Genomic DNA, 16921 nt, shown 5'->3' on the forward strand with positions numbered 1-16921 from the left:
TTGAATAAACTTCTTTTTCGTAAGGGTAGGATAAATCTGCTTATGCTTATTTTGCAGATTTTTTTAATGATTATGGTTTACATTCATGTGTTCTGTTAAAGTTGGAAAATGTTCAATAAATATATTTGAACAAAAAAAAAAATGTTTTTATTAAAATTGGAATTAATGTAAGTTATTTTATTATTGGTGAGTTTCAAACCAATTTCTTTTGGCAAATCATAGATTACGTTTTTAGTCATTCTCATATGGCGAAGAATTTTAGCACCTGAAAAAAGATAAACATTTTCCACTGTCTAGTTATGGATAAATGAGATAACCCTGCAATAAATCAGAGTGCCACTATATTTGATGCTATTTTTTATTGAAAAGCAAAACAGATGAATTTCCCCATGAGAATCTGATTTACTGCTTTTTCACTCAAAGAATATCAGAAATACAAACATCTCCATCAATACAATCTTTCTTTGGAACTAATAACTGAAAATAATTTTCAATAAAAAGGCAAACAAGGCAAAAAACAAACAAAAAAACTAGTTATATCAACAACATCATGCTACAGATTTAGCATATTTTAACTGAGTCTGTCTCAGATATTAAATCTGTAAATCGTTAAAACCCACTGAAACCTTCTTTAAAATGGAATAAAACCAAATGGGATTATGATTATCAAGTCATTTAAAAAAAATATAATAGTGCATTTTTCTTCAGTAACATAAAGTGCTGGGTAAAAAAACACATGACGACAGGAATATCAGAATATGGCTGTGATATGATGTGACAAGACAAAAATATTACTTAGGCTACTCCAATAAAAATTTCTCTGAGAATAAATGAGTAAATCTCAAAAAAAGAAGTTTCTTGGTCATATTTTGCATAAAAAATACAAAGTGTATTCATGCAAATTTAAAGTTAATTTATGCTAACTGCAATAGAAATAATGATTAAAAGGGTTTGATTGTCACATTGCGCGAAAAAAAGTTAGTTAAATATTGATTCTGGGGCAGGGTTGCCAGATTTTCACAACAAAACCCTCCCAATTGCTACTCAAAACCACAGTCTATGCTCAAAACTAGCCCAATTACATTTCAAGGGGGATCCCCCGGTAAAAATCGCATTTGGGTGGGGTAAAATACACGTTTTTGGTGGGGTTCCCCTAGTAAAATTCACATTTTAGGGGCTAAATATCATGTTATTGTGGTCGATTAAACTCGCAGACTTGGGCAACACTGTTCTGGGTTGAAATCATGGTGAAATATGACCTGGATATTTTAAATGGACCCTTTTCACAAGACTGTGATGACGTGTTTAACGGTCATCAGCATCGAAAAAGATATTTTTATATTTTGATTTTTTTTTTTTAAATCGATGTACATTTGTAACACTACACTTTGAATTATATCACCTTTGCATTAAATTACAAAAAAAATAGCTAACGCTAATGCGCGGGTGTTTTTAATGCAGCATCTATGGGAGGGATGGTACATTTGACATCGTTCTCTCTTCTGACTGCCGTTATCAGTCTCTCTCAATTTTTTCCTTTTTTGAAAGTCGTGAAAACACTATTGTGGAGTTTTTCTTTTGCTGTTTTAGCAAATGGGAATACAAAAAATACACTTGTGATACCCTCGCGTTAACTATGACGACTTCCGCTGCTGAGAAACCTGTAAATATGAAAAAAGTCTATTATGTGATATATGTAACATTATTCAGTTTCATCCAGTCTGACTTTAACAAATACAAATGGTTCGTTGAAATTTGACAGTAACTATCCTGACGTGATGGATTGTTCTTGCAGTACAGTAATATATTAACAGATGCTTTTCAGCACAAAAGCTTGTGATCGCCACAAGCAAAACTGAAAAATTTAAAATATGTCCAACATCTGAGCTAATTTTTTTTTTTTACAAATCTACTAACACTATACTCTAAATCACGACTGACATGTGAAGACTTCTTTGAAAGAAAGTGCAGTTTTTTTTTCTGAGGTCAAGACCCACACATGTATTTTGTGTGGGATTTTCATATAATTGCACTGATTCCAGTATGTTCAGTTTTGGTTTTCAGCCTGTGTCTTTCTGTATTCTGTGCAGTTTATGTGAGCTGTTCAGCGACTGGTGTTCGCCATCTGTCCGTCCACGAGGGGAAGCTGTTCTCTCCAGAAGGTGAACTGGCTGAAGGTGTCACTGCAGGGGAAATCACAGGAACCTCTGCGCTTCAGGAGCGGGAAGACGTGATCCACCACCTCACCTAGACGCACATACCTGCACAGGTTTTACAAACACACAGTGAGTAGCAGTGCTAACTACAAAAGTAGTAACAGAACAGACTTAACTTTATTTTTCTGTAGCAGGCAAATAGTTCTTTTTTCAGTTCTTTTCTAAACAATGTAATTTTTGCATATAAAGCATTAGATGTTTACACTTGTAGTTTGGTTCTTTTGGTCTGGACCAAAAAAGTATGCTGATGAACAAAGAAATAGCACCACAGTTTGATCTAATAAAACTAAATATGTCAAGTGTAAACAGGCACTTAGTGAATTAATTTTCTGGATGCTTTAAATGAACCAAAAAAGAAAAAAAAAATTTTCTCTATATTTTCTGTCTCTATATTTTCTGGCAATGCAGTGTGTGCTAGATTTTCTTTATTTACAAGCACATAATTTCATGTTTTTCTTTTTACAAAAGAAGTTTACAGCATTTTATTAGCGTTCCTCCAAAATGAAAGCGCGAGGGTTTAAAATGTTAAAAGGAATTGAAATGTTGAGGTTTTGAAAAGTTTGAGGGTTTGAATTTTAAATGAAAATGAACAGACACTGGTATTGTAATTTGTAGTGTCAAATAAAATGATTGTTATAATTATTATCAAATATGATTTTTTTTACTTTGCAGTGCAATTGTAATTTACAACAGTAGTATATAAATTAATTTAAACTATATTTTTAAAATAAATACAATAGGAAAAAAAACAAATATGAAATATTTTATGTTTTCTGGCATGTCATATGAATATCATCAGAGAACCGTGAATATGCCAGTGTGTCATTATATGATTTAAATATTAACTTAAAATCTAAGGAGTATTTCAAGTAAATATTTTATGTCTAAGAGTTTCGGCTGATAAAAAAAAGTCTAGGAGTCTTAGTGCTTAGTATACAGTATACAGTAGTAGCTTACAAACAAAATGAACAGCTATTTTGTTCATAAATGTAACTTGTGTGTAGTTGAACTACTTGAAGTAATGAGTAGCTTGTAACATGACAAACTACAAACTACTTACAAAGGTGCTTCGCTAACACCGGTCAATAGTTAAACTCACGATGAGATGTTGGTCTTGGCATGCTCCTGGATCAGTTCTCCTTTAGGATTGACAGTGAAGATTCTGTTTAAAGGAACTCCCACCTCCTTATAGGAGAACACGTCCTGCAGACACAACAGACAGAGAGATTACAAAACTACACATCACACAGATAATCTACACTGCAGGCATCTTAATTAGGTATGCAAAGCATTTTGACTGACAAGTTATGATATAATACGATAACCGATATTTTATTGCATTTCTTGCAGTCTCATTGTCTCTGTGTTCACTCACGGTGCCTCTGTTCCCAAACGCTGCGTAGAAGGGCTCAGTGTTTGGGAGGAACAGATTCTTAATATCTGTCAAACACGCCACCTTAAACTTCTCCGGCCTCTTCTCAATCACCTCCCTGGAAACACAGAGAGAGTGTGTGTGAGTGTGTGTGTGTGTTTTTGCTATATTCTCTAGTACCAACATTTCTGACACGTTCTAATGTCACTTAAAGTTGTTATGCAGTGGGTCCTTTATTTGAAAGGGTCTGCAGAGTTAGAATAGAATTCGGCTTGATATAAAATCAACAGAAGTCCATATAGTGAATCAAACCAGTGTGTGTGAGTGTGCACAGTAAAAAATATTTTTTGAAGTTGAAAACAGATTACTACATGCTATTTCAGTTTTTCTACTTCAGAACTTCACATTTAATTCAATGAGTCACTTGCCACTTTATTGTGATTATATTTGGCAACCCTTTTTTCATCACCTGTGCAGTGCTGATAGCAGGCTGCTGGGACTCAGTAAAACGGGTCCCTGTGGTAACATGTTTCCTCTCTCATTGACCCAGTGCAGGTAACCCCGTGTCATGTCAGCCATGCCGATCGCTCTCGCCGAGCAGTACAGAAACTTATACCCGTTCCTGTGAAACACACACAGATGCATTTCCCTCTTCATCCTGCTGACGTATCAGAGCATCAGAGAAAGCGTCTGTGGGCTCTTACTGGCTGATGTTGTGATACAGGCTTGCGATGCCCTGATGGGTCCAGTCTTTACCCAGAGTGGGCAGAATGTGCCCCAGCTTATCTGACCTGCGAAACGACATCACCGTTATGTGACCAGATCAGTTATTGTGGAAGGTTAAGATTATGTTCGCGATTATATACCTGGTGATTGTGCCATCGATGTCTGATATGATGATTTTATCATCCCAGTTCCACAGGTAGATGGTTCCCTCGCAGCGACACGTGCCCTGATACTGAGTCGTCACACTGAACATCACGTCATTAGGACCGTCCTTCAGCTGCAGACTGACCTACAGCAGACAAACAATCAGAGACACAATACACATGCTTCTGACAAGGCCTCTTCTCAAATGTGGTTTTGAAATGTTTGAATCATTCTAGTGAACTGATTCATTTGAATGATTCAGCGATTCAAGTTTTGCATGGAATTCCAGGGTTCTGTTTTGTAGTGAAATATTTAGCTAAATGGCACTGTTCGTTACTGTTTTGGGCTCAAATAAATTGTTTTTTCATGTAGTATTTAGTGTGGCATTAAATTTGTTAATTATAAAGTTAAATCAAAAATAATTTAATTATTTTCATTACATTTAGTCATTTAGCAGATGCTTTTATCCAAAGCGACTTACAAATGAGGACAATGGAAGCAAACAAAACCAACAAAAGAGCAATAATATGTAGAATATTTAATTTTTTTTATACGTTTTTGTATAATGAACAAAAACAAGTAGATAGAATAGAAAACAAACAGAGAATGCTAGGGTCATTTTTTATAAATAAAACAAAAACTAATAGAAAAAGGATAAAGAACACTAATTGTTTTTATTTTTTGTTTTCATTTTTTCAATAATAAGATAGTAGAATAGGAATAGAATAGAGAGTGCAAGTGTTAGAGGGTCAAGTTTTTGTTAATAAATAAATAAAAATTAATTAAGTTCAATATACTTACGAGCTGTTCTGAAGAGAGGCGGAGTGTTTTCTGATAGGACACGCCCCCTCCTGCAGGGGCAGGGTCTGTGTGAACAGGGACAGGGGTTTGTTTGGCAGTTAAGTCTTCATCGCTGGAGGAGGATTCGTCTGTGCGCCTGTAAACAAGTGTTCGTTCAGGCATATGAATGCTTACAGACTGTAATATTCCAGATGAAATCATTCCATCAGATCTGAACCTGTTCTTGATGGTCTGGTCTCCTGCAGGGCATGCTGAACCACCGGAGACTGAATCCTGCAAACACAAAGGACGTACACTTCAGGACTTCACAGAAAGTCACCAAACCTTAAGTCTACACCCAGTGGACCATCTGAATCAAAGCCCAAAGTGATGAGAAATATGTATCCGAGTACCGGTTTGGTGCTGTTTGTTCTTCCTCGCCATGAAAACCACCATCTTCCTCGGTTTCTGGGCATCTTCTCCTTCATAAGTCTCTCTACGGTGGCCTGTGAGGGACATGCGCACAGGCGTTATGTTCAACAACTAAAAATCTCTCAAAAAAAAAACAAACCAAAGCCACAAGAATCAAACGAATGCTGGACTCTCATGCAGGGAAGAGGATTGATAGAAACTACTGCAATGAACTGAGGAAGAAAAGAAATGAAGCAGGCGACACATGACTGAGCCTTGCAAACTAAAACACACACACATACACACACACACAGGACAAGAAAACAGATGGGTAAACTTGATCACAGCGTTACTGTGAATCATCTTACATATATATGTGTCAAACTACAAATGTCTCATGTTTGTTTACCAAGACTACATTTATTTGATCAAAAATAAGCAAAATTATTAACTATTATTACAATTTGTTTTTTCTATTTTAATTTATTATGAAATATAATTTATTCCTGTGATGCAAAGCAGAATTTTTTAGCATCATTACTCCAGTCTTCAGTGTCACATGATCCTTCAGAAATCATATATCTGATAAATACTAAAAACACTCATTTATATTACTGAATCAAAAGTATACCAATACTAGTATTAAATATTTATTTCATTACAAAACTGACTTTTGGGAGAACGACTAAGTAACTCAAATGAATCAGTGAAATGAAATGAAAATGAAAACACTAATGTACAAGAGTGTGTGTGTACCTTAGGCAATGGTTTCTGGAAGGCTTGCATAGCCAACATAATAGGAGCAGCGGTGCTCCAGTTATAAAACCTGCGCAGAGAACAGGAAACAAATATAGCAGCTGTTATTTCAGTCCGAGACAAATGAGATGAGAATCGATAACAGTAACATGATGACCCTCACTTAGAGCTGATCTTCACCACCAGATTAGGGTCATCAATGATGGATGGATTATCAGCAAACTGCTGAAATGACACAGACTTCTGCTGGAAATGTTCTGAATGATAAAGAGCGAGACAGGAAATGGATAATGATGCAGAAACAGGGAATGCTTAACGAATGCATTTCAAGCTCGTAGTCCTGCTGTACATGATTAATGAGCGGTGCTGATTGGGTCTGTGCACCTTTAGTGATCTCTCTGTTTTCTGTGAGTCCTCCACACAGAGAGATGGCCATAGAGGGCAGGTCGTAACTGTCCACGCCGCTGTCGGCTCCCGAGCTGCACATGGACTGAGGAGACACAGTCACACTGTGAACGCCGTTCGAACCACTGAGAAAACACAAAATATCATCTTTTATTGTTGCTATCCACCTTTTCCTATATATTTTTTTAGCAAGGAAACATTCCAACTTCAGGTTGTGATACATGTCTTTGCTGTAATTTTTTTTACTGATTTTTAAAAACTCAGTACAAGAATAACTCTTATATTATTAGTCATATTTTAAAATGAACACTTACTGAACTGAAGTAAAATCTCACTGATTTCCATTACAGTCAGAATTTCATCTTAAATTTTGGTCATATAAATATCAGCGTGTGCACTAAATAGTAAATATTTGCTCAGTTTGTGCCTCTGAATAAAACTGAGGTGTTTTTTCCTCATCACTTATGAGCTCCATATTTTCACTATATCATACTATATGAGCCATAAAACCTAATGAGTCAAATACAAAAGCATAGGTGTAAGGTGATAACGCACCTTTTAGGGAAGTAAAGTGCTGCCACTTCTGGCTCCAGATCTTTAAGATCGTCCAAATACACGCCGTCAGAACCCAGGTGGCGGCTTTTCTTATCTGCATGAGAGAACATTAATCTTCATGAATTATGAAATACACATAAACAAGCCAATTTTTTAACCAAAAAACAACTCATTTACTAATAACCTTTTCTTTTAGAAGGAGAATCAGTCTTATTTTGTGGGCGGGGTCCAGTATTTGCTCCTCCCTCCTCCACCGCTGACATCACGCAAGCCGCTCTGTTTGATTGGCCGTCAGAATGTAATGTCCTGTTTCTGTCGTGGCCGTGGACAGCCGTGTCAGGGATGACTCTGAAATGTGTGTTGTCAGAGACCGGGATTGACAGTGGGCACGCAGGCAGGACGTTTGGTTTGGATGACAGAAACGACGGCTGTAAATATATCATTTTGTTATGGAGTAAGTATGAGTGTATTATATGAGGCATATTTCAGATCACATGGATGTTATAGTTGCTGTTAATTGGGTGAATGTGTCAGTGAGTTGGTTTAATTCTGACCTTGGCGGCTTGCGGTAACTCCCCCCAGGACCACAACATGGCCGAATCCTCCTGCTGATCTTTAAGCAGCTCAGAGTCACTTTTAGGGGTGCAGGGACGAGACACATCAGGACTGAAAAGAAAAAACAGGTTCCTTTATTGCACAAACTAGAATTTCATATGCAAAACTCATCAATACTATGCTAATAAAGCTCAAATATCAGAGAGAAAGCACTGACAGAGATTATTTGCCAATAGTTTTATCATCAGCAGAAAAAAAACCATAAATAGTAATGGCAAACTACCTGTGAACAGGACTCCACTCTCCATCTGAACGAGCATGAATTGTGATTTGTTTGTTTCCAGTGGATGAACCTCCATTCATCAGATCTCTACATACATAGAAACACACACAGGAAGATACCATGTTGAGCAATATAGAAAAAAAAAATTATAAATTATTTACTGCTGGTCAAAAGTTTAGAATATTTTTTTTTGAAAATAAGTCTTTAAGGCTGCATTTATTCGATCAAAAATACAGTAAAAACAGTTATATTGTGAAATATATTTTCTATTGGAATACATTTGAATAGCAATGTACTTTTGTGATGAACAGCTGAATTTTCAGCATCATTACTCCAGTTTTAAGTGCCACATGATCCTTTAGAAATCATTCTAATATGCTGATTATTAGGATGATATTAGAGTATTTTATTATGGTAAGGGTCAGCTGACCTGTTCTGATCAGGCTGCTCGCTGTTGAACAGTTCTTCCTCTGAGAACTCCACGCTCTCCTCCCTCTTCACATCCTCCATTCTTAACTTCCTTCTCCTCTTCCTCCTCTTCTTCATTATTCCATTCTCACCGCTGGAGCCCATCAGAAGCCCCCCGTCGGAAGGAATGGGAGATGTGGCCAGGTAAGATGGAACCACTTCCTGTAAGGAATCACAAAGAGAAAAGTTAACATGAGACTGTACTGTAAACACAGTGTGCTATTAACAGACATTAGTAAGACCATTTTTTGGGCTCTGGATGAATGAGTCACATAACTGTATTGTGTAAATGTAAAGTGCAGTGTAATAAGCTACAGTGTTAACAAAAAAAAAAAAAAAAAAACAGATGAAATGAGGAAAATAAGACTGTGGGAATTAAAAAGAGGATGTTCACTCAGCTGATCTCAGAACCACAAAGGCTGACTCTTGTAAACATCTTCTTTCTTTTTTCTTCTCTTCGCAAAGAAGGTTAAATTCACAGATGTCTTGGCCCACTTCCTGTATTTACTTCTTGAGTCACTTTAAATATGATCCCATTCAGAAAGCTTCTATTCTGTTATAAAACGGCGTTTTATTCTACAGATAAGCTTTGTTCTAAAATCACTGTACTGTTCAAGAATATGGCAGTTATTTTTTGAATTTTAGAACTTTGAATACTTGGAAAACATTCTAAATTCTGAAAGTATCCTGCTGTGTTCCAGAATGCTGCTCTGTTCTAGAAAGCTGGATTAAGATCGGCTTTGAGCATGTGAAATTACTTCAGACTTCCTTGCAGCTTTACATTTATGTAATCGAGAGATCTCTTATATTTAGATCCTCTACTGGTCAAATATCTTTCGTTCAGAGGTCACCAAACTTGAGCTTGTGGTGTTTTTGGCTTAATATGAATAGATGTTAATGGAGCACAAGTTTAGTGTGACCACAGTTTTGGAAAGGAAACTAGCATTAATATTGGTGACTGCCGAGCAAATATAAGGGCTTGCATGGATGCACCTGATCGTCTTCTGTCTCCTTGACAAAGAAAGCTTCTCCGTTCTCGCCCAACTTCATGTGTAAATCCACAGGTTCCCCATTGATCTCAATGTCCACCTAATTGAAAGAGAGAGAGAAGAGAAGTCAGTACGTTTAATATCAAGTCATATCACTGTTACCTTAAATGTACCACTCACCACTTTCTCTCGTGATCTCAGAACACCCATCTTTCCGAAGCGAACATGAAATGGAGAGCAGATCAGAGCTCCATCCGGCTGCCGGACAACGATGACATCGATGCAGCCGGACAGCGTGGCGGGATTCAGACCTCTGTAGAGCTCCTTCACCTGCACGAACACCTGCCCCGCCAACTGACCCACGTAATTCATGGTCTGAGTCTAAATGGAGAGAGGAGAAGAGACGTCAATTATTGATCCTGTACATTGTGGCGTATGGTCAGTATGAACTCTATGGAATAGAGTGTGCCATTTTCTTTTATTAAAGGAACAGTTCACCCAAATATAAACATTTGTTTAAAATGTTAAAATCCTCAGGTCATCAAAGGTGTAGATGAGTTTCTTTCTTCATGGGAACAGATTTTGAGTCATTTAGTATTTATATCACTTGCTCTCCAATGGATCCTCTGCAGTGAATGGGTGCCGTCAGAATGAGAGTCCAAACAGCTGATAAAAACATCACAATAACAAATACGCGTCCATAATCCATAATAACACTTCCTCCAGTGAAAAAGGCCATCTCCCGTTGTCCTCTCACATCAAAATCCACCAACATATTTATTTAGAACTGGTGTTTGATCTGTGCAGATTTCTCTCTTAATTCAGATGAGATTACTTTTTCACTGGAGAAAGCAATATTATGGATAGAGGACTCGTTTTTTGGTTACTTGTGGATTATTGTGATGTTTTTTTTATCAGCTGTTTGGATTCTAATTCTTTCTGACGGCACCCATTCACTGCAGAGGATCCACTGGTTAATTAATTTCTCCAAATCTGTTCCTATGAAGAAACAAACTCATCTAAAACATGGATGGCCTGAGGGTGAGTACATTTTCATTTTAACATGAACTATTTCTTTCAGACATACATTGATTACGGTACCTGAGAGACCAGCATATCACAGAAACCAGATGGTGGATGTTTTTGACATGAACTAGCACACAACCACCCAAAACATCCTAAATCAACCACATAGCAATGCTCTAAAAGACACTTGCAAAACTTTGAAAGGGCATTACTTATATTTCCTTCAGAAAATGTAAAAATCTAGTTATTTTTCCAGTTACATTTACTACTAGTGGTGCAGAAATGACACATTTCACATTGTAGTATAATAAACATCATAGTATATAATGAACAACATCAAATACTAATTTATGATAATACATGCATTTTTAGAATTGCAATCCAGTTGATTTTTTACTCTGCACACCACTCTGTCAATCTGATACCCTCACAAGCAGAAATGAATGATTGATTTTCTGTCATAACCTCTGGAGAAGGTCAAGCCAGCAGGAATTCTGTCACCAGTTACTCCTGCACTTGATCAAACAGACATGATGCTTTTATCGAATACTGTCTGGAAGATATGGAACATTCACTCCTCAGATGATCACAAAGGTCAGTGATCTGACCATAATGTACATGTTTACAGATGTTTTATTAAAGACCATCTGTCTGTCAAACACCACAGAATCAGATTTCAGAATCTGTTCTGTACTTAGATACACAATGTCAGTGTGTGCTCGTGTGAGATTATCACTGCTGTACTCCTCCTGGTGTCATATTCCTCCATAAATGAATAATGTCAGCCCCAGACAAGCTAACTGAGTTAAGAGAACAGATGAATCCAGAAATATCCAAAGAGGAGGACTACAAAGCCATCCGTCTCTCACTGAAGCTTTAAGCTTTAGGTGAAGTGAATGCAAAAATGATCCATAGACCGAGAATTAGTCACATTATTCAAAACAGTCCTTCACATGCAAAAAGGACAAGGAAAGCAGAGAGAAAGAGAGAGAGAGAGAGATGTTTAGTTCCAAAGAAGAAAGTACAATCTGTCAGAACATATTTTTAGCAGCAGAAAGCAGTTATTTGTATTCAATAATTACATTTATTAAATTATATTATGATATATATACTATAACATACATTATAACATATTAATAATATTTATTTATTAACATTTATTATAATAATAAATTAATACAAATATAAAGTAGCCCATTATAATTTAGTAAATAATGTATTTATTTATTCTGATGTATTAGTTAATACTACATATTTTATATTATAGTATTATTGATCTGTCTTAAAATGTTATTATTCAGTTACGTTATAGCTCGTTGTTGATGAATGTATATTCGACACTGATATTTAATAATTTCAGCCTTTAAAAGAAGAAGTCTTGTGAATCAGGACTAACATGAATCATCAACATTATAAGAGTGATAAAATAGCAGCTTTGAAAGTGTGAAGGAAAATACTGACTCATCAGCAGCTCTTATTATATTATGTATAGTTGTGTAATCAGGGTGAATGCCAAAACAATGTTTACAGACGTCACGTAAGAATATCAACGTCATATTCACAATTTCATTTCACATCCCACATTAACAGCTTGCTGTAGTGGTTTACATACACAGCATTATGTTCATACATAAAGTCTGTCTCACCTGTAACGTTAGTAAAGCCCCGTTCAGCTCATCGTGTTTTCAGAGGAGTGAAGGAGAAACACTGTAACATTCATACATTCATATTCTCGCTGTCATATTCTGAGTGACGTCACGACACCAAAAAAAGAACCCTGCTGCGTAAAGATGCCGATCAGCCAATCGGTAAAAATGACTTCTTCCTTTCTTCTCGTTGGGTCACTTTCATTTTCATTCACGCCTTTAAATTTAAAACAGAATCCCTCGTTTTAATAGACCGTATTCAGTATAGGAATATCTGCGATCATCCGGCTGCCAGAAGAAGCGAAACAGAGCCGATAAGTTGTGGGCGGGCGCTAATAGTTTGTTTTAACTCAGCTTTGCAGGTACCGCTTTGAGTGACAGCTGTGAGGTGATCCTGCTGTCCAATCAGCGCGCAGCTTTCGTGACACATAGTGGCGGCTGTGAGGTGATTGTTCTGACCAATCAGCGCGCAGCTCTCATCGTTCCTAGTGGCTTTTGTAAGGTGATCCTCTTGTCCAATCATTGAGCCGCTTTCACTGACGTTCGCTGTCTGCTGTTTTTAGCATTCCGCATGTCGAAAGAATAAAAACATAGGCAATTTGAACTAATAAACTAAAAAATAATAAAGTTAGTTCTTTCTGGAATGATGAGAAGGGTTTTTAAAGAAAATAGGGTAGATACTAAATGATGTACTTAAATGTTTATTAGACTTTCAGTAGCTATATTGAAACATAAAATATATTTTTTAAGTTGTGTATTAATAATTTATGAACTATATTCTTTCCAGCTGACAGGGAACATTCTCACAACTTTCACTAATGTTTTTTAAACATTATATGTGACCCTGGAGCACAAAAGCAGTCATAAGTAGCACAGGTATATTTGTAGCAATAGCAAAAAAAAAATAAAAAATACATTGTATAGGTCAAAAAAAATTTTTTTTTTTAATGCCAAAAATCATTAGGATATTAAGTGAAGATCATGTTCCATGAAGATATTTTGCAAATGTCCTACCGTAAATATATCAAAACGTAATTTTTGATTAGTAATATGCATTGCTTATGATTTTCTCAGTATTTTGTTTTTTTTTTTTTTTTGCACTTTCTGATTCCAGATTTTCCACAAAAAAAGAAACAAAAAAAAAACATTTATCCTTATGACAGGTTTTGTGGTACAGGGTCACATATAGTCAAAGTGTTAGACCTTTAGGACAAAATGTTCTTAAAGATGTTTGTGGAATGTTCTTATAACATTATTAATAATGAATATGTTCTCATAACATTACATAAGAAAATTTACCATATAACATCATAACAACCTTATGATGGTGTAGCTACTTAAAAAAAAAAGGGTTTTGTAAACTTTAAATAACCTAACGTTCCAATCATGTAGTTATAATCATAAGAAAACTAGACATTTCAACATTTTAGAAACATTTCAAAACAATGTTCCGACAACGATTTTATAACCTTTTATCTGGGATTCTACTGTCTGCACAATTCTATTTGCTATTTAGCATTTGAAATCTTTTGAACTCTTCCTTTTCTTATATTCTGTCAATGAAGTTCTGCAATAGGCCTAATAATGTAAATAATACTCAGTCAAACAGGCCAAAAATATGATATTATGATTAAACACAAAGTTACAAAAATCATACAAAGTCCCCCAAAACTATTTCTGTGCACCAGACAGATCAGAGATTTGCATGTGAACAAAAGTGCTGTGATCCTCTCGTGCATCAGTGTTGAGAGGAACAGCAGACAGAAAGAGAGAGAAAGAGGAAACAATAGATTGGTTTCCTGTGGTTTTGAGTCACTTCACTCACGTGTTTGTGCTTTACTAGCCCACAGTCTGATGGGTAAAGCAGCCCAGACTGTCTGTCTTATTAATCTGCTTATACAGGATTTCTATGGGTCTTAAAAATGTTTTAAAATGTCTGAATGTTCCACAATTTAAGGCCTAAATTAAGGACTTAAATCAGAGCAGTCTTACATTCATAAAACACACACACACACACACACACACACACACACACACACACACACACACACACACACACTAAATTGGAGATATAATTAAAAACTTTCATGTAATATATGTATAGTTGCATATTAATAAATTAGAATGTTGTGGAAAAGTTATTTTTTTTGGTTAATTTTAATCAAATTTTGAAACTTGTGTATTAAATAAATTCAATGCACATAGACTGAAGTAGTTTAAGTCTTTGGTTCTTTTAATTGTGATGATTTTGGCTCACATTTATCTCAACAAATTAGAATATGGTGACATGCCAGTCAGCTAATCAACTCAAAACATCTGCAAAGGTTTCCTGAGTCTCTCAGTTTGGTTCACTAGGCTACACAATCATGGGGAAGACTGCTGATCGGACAGTTGTCCAGAAGACAATCATTGACACCCTTCACAAGGAGGGTAAGCCACAAACATTCATTACCAAAGAAGCTGGCTGTTCACAGAGTGCTGTATCCAAGCATGTTAACAGAAAGCTGAGTGGAAGGAAAAAGTGTGGAAGAAAAAGATGCACAACCAATCGAGAGAACTGCAGCCTTATGAGGATTGTCAAGCAAAACCGATTCAAGAGTTTGAGTGAACTTCACAAGGAATGGACTGAGGCTGGGGTCAAGACATCAAGAGCCACCACACACAGATGTGTCAAGGAATTTGGCTACAGTTGTCTTATTCTTCTTGTTAAGCCACTCCTGAAGCACAGACAACGTCAGAGGTGTCTTACCTGGGCTAAGGAGAAGAAGAACTGGACTGTTGCCCAGTGGTCCAAAGTCCTCTTTTCAGATGAGAGCAAGTATTTCATTTGGAAATCAAGGTCCTAGAGTCTGGAGGAAGGGTGGAGAAGCTCATAGCTCAAGTTGCTTGTAGTCCAGTGTTAAGTTTCCACAGTCTGTGATGATTTGGGTGCAATGTCATCTGCTGGTGTTGGTCCATTGAGTTTTTTGAAAACCACAGTCACTGCACCTGTTTACCAAGAAATTTTGGAGCACTCCATGCTTCCTTCTGCTGACCAGCTTTTTGAATATGCTGATTTCATTTTCCAGCAGGATTTGGCACCTGCCCACACTACCAAAAGCACCAAAAGTTGGTTAAATGACCATGGTGTTGGTGTGCTTGACTGGCCAGCAAACTCACCAGACCTGAACCCCAGAGAGAATCTATTGGGTATTGTCAAGAGGAAAATGAGAAACAAGAGACCAAAAAATGCAGATGATCTGAAGGCCACTGTCAAAGAAACCTGGGCTTCCATACCACCTCAGCAGTGCCACAAACTAATCACCTCCATGCCACGCTGAATTGAGGCAGTAATTAAAGTAAAAGGAGCCCCTACCAAGTATTGAGTACATGTACAGTAAATGAACATACTTTCCAGAAGGCCAACAATTCACTAAAAATGTTTTTTTTTTTTTTTTTTTGGTCTTATGAAGTATTCTAATTTGTTGAGATAGTGAATTGGTGGGTTTTTGTTAATATGTATATATATATATTTAGAAAAAAAAGGTTTTAATTAATTATTTTTAATGCATGAGTTGGAGCAGTGGTGCAATGTTATTTTAGTATTACTGAGATCCGATTCTTGTTTTATTGGTAGTTTTATTAATTATTACTATTTTTATATTTTCTGTTTTCATATTGATTTTAGATAAAGTTTTTTTATTTTTTTTATTTGTTTTTTTTTTTATTTTTATATTATTTTAGATAAAGTTATATATATATATATATATATATATATATATATATATATATATATTTCTGTTTTCATATTGATTTTAGATAAAGTTTTAGTAATTTAGTTATTATATATATATATATATATATAGTTTTTTGTAACGTTTATTTTTTGTTTTATTTATTAAGAGATAAGAGATCTGGGCAGCAAAATTCAGAAGGTGAAAACTTCTGAAATAGCTCAAATATGAGATATGTTTTTGACTTCTTTAACTTTTTTGGTCACTACATAATTCATATACTATTATTTGTGTTATTTTTTTACTTTACTCTTAGTAGGTGTGTCCAGACTTTGAACTGGTGCTATAAACACCAAAACAAAACAAAGACAGCAGGTTACCCAAGACCAGCTGGAGTTGATGGCTTCTTCTCCACTCTGAAGTTTCAGGTCACTTCCAGTTTCATTCTCATCCCTCTCATCCTCTCCCTGCATGGCAGCTGTTATGGTCACGATCTTCTCAGAACCAGTTTAAATTTAATGCAGCGGTTTCAATATGCAAATGTCGCAGAAGAAATTCACAGAAGTTAGAAATAACTGCAGATGATCAGAGAGCAGATCTGTGTTTCAGCATGTTTATGAGAGGCAGAGACAGAGTCTTTCTATATTTACCTGCTACACTGGAGTATACTGTGTGTTTGTGGTAATGTGAGAGGACCAAGTTCATGTGAGACCCTCAAGTTCACAGTCCAAACACACACATAAATTAAATTAACCATTCAAAGACACACAAAAATAATAATAAAATACATTTCAGAAAGAAAAGACAAGTGGAAACTTAAAGTTTTTTATGTTTATAAGTTGTTATGTTTATAATATTTTTATTACATTTTTTCTA

The 16921-nt window shown here is 35.9% G+C and overlaps 1 protein-coding gene across 2 annotated transcripts; it reads right to left on the bottom strand.

The window, feature by feature from the left end:
* Positions 1-344: 344 nt before the first annotated feature.
* Positions 345-16672, bottom strand: LOC109112871 (phosphatidate phosphatase LPIN1-like). 2 transcript variants are annotated; one of them, XM_042746685.1, is made up of 20 exons: positions 16426-16672; positions 9841-10041; positions 9665-9760; positions 8634-8833; positions 8204-8290; positions 7920-8031; positions 7550-7793; positions 7366-7459; positions 6790-6935; positions 6569-6662; positions 6406-6475; positions 5652-5744; positions 5477-5532; positions 5260-5395; positions 4455-4603; positions 4293-4379; positions 4058-4210; positions 3592-3706; positions 3316-3419; positions 345-2261 (listed from the first exon to the last, which is right to left on the bottom strand). In XM_042746685.1, the coding sequence occupies exons 1-20, from the start codon at positions 16516-16518 to the stop codon at positions 2105-2107; spliced, it is 2487 nt and encodes an 828-aa protein (XP_042602619.1). In that variant the 5' UTR covers positions 16519-16672; the 3' UTR covers positions 345-2104. The 2 variants fall into 2 exon arrangements, with proteins under 2 accessions (XP_042602619.1, XP_018981305.1); XM_019125760.2 differs by lacking the exon at positions 16426-16672 and adding an exon at positions 12333-12712.
* Positions 16673-16921: the final 249 nt, after the last annotated feature.

The sequence above is a fragment of the Cyprinus carpio genome, chromosome B20 (genome assembly GCF_018340385.1).
Source record: "Cyprinus carpio isolate SPL01 chromosome B20, ASM1834038v1, whole genome shotgun sequence".
Classification (NCBI taxonomy): Eukaryota; Metazoa; Chordata; class Actinopteri; order Cypriniformes; family Cyprinidae; genus Cyprinus; species Cyprinus carpio.

What these genes read in the sequence shown, in the direction of transcription:
- LOC109112871 (XM_042746685.1), bottom strand. Translation starts at nt 16,518, where the DNA reads ATGCAGGGAGAGGATGAGAGGGATGAGAATGAAACTGGAAGTGACCTG. An exon ending in AGGAGACAGAAGACGATCAG is followed by an intron (nt 8,834 to 9,664) that starts GTGCATCCATGC and finishes GATTCCTTACAG; the next exon opens with GAAGTGGTTCCATCTTACCT. An exon ending in CTGCTATCAGCACTGCACAG is followed by an intron (nt 3,707 to 4,057) that starts GTGATGAAAAAA and finishes CTGTGTTTCCAG; the next exon opens with GGAGGTGATTGAGAAGAGGC.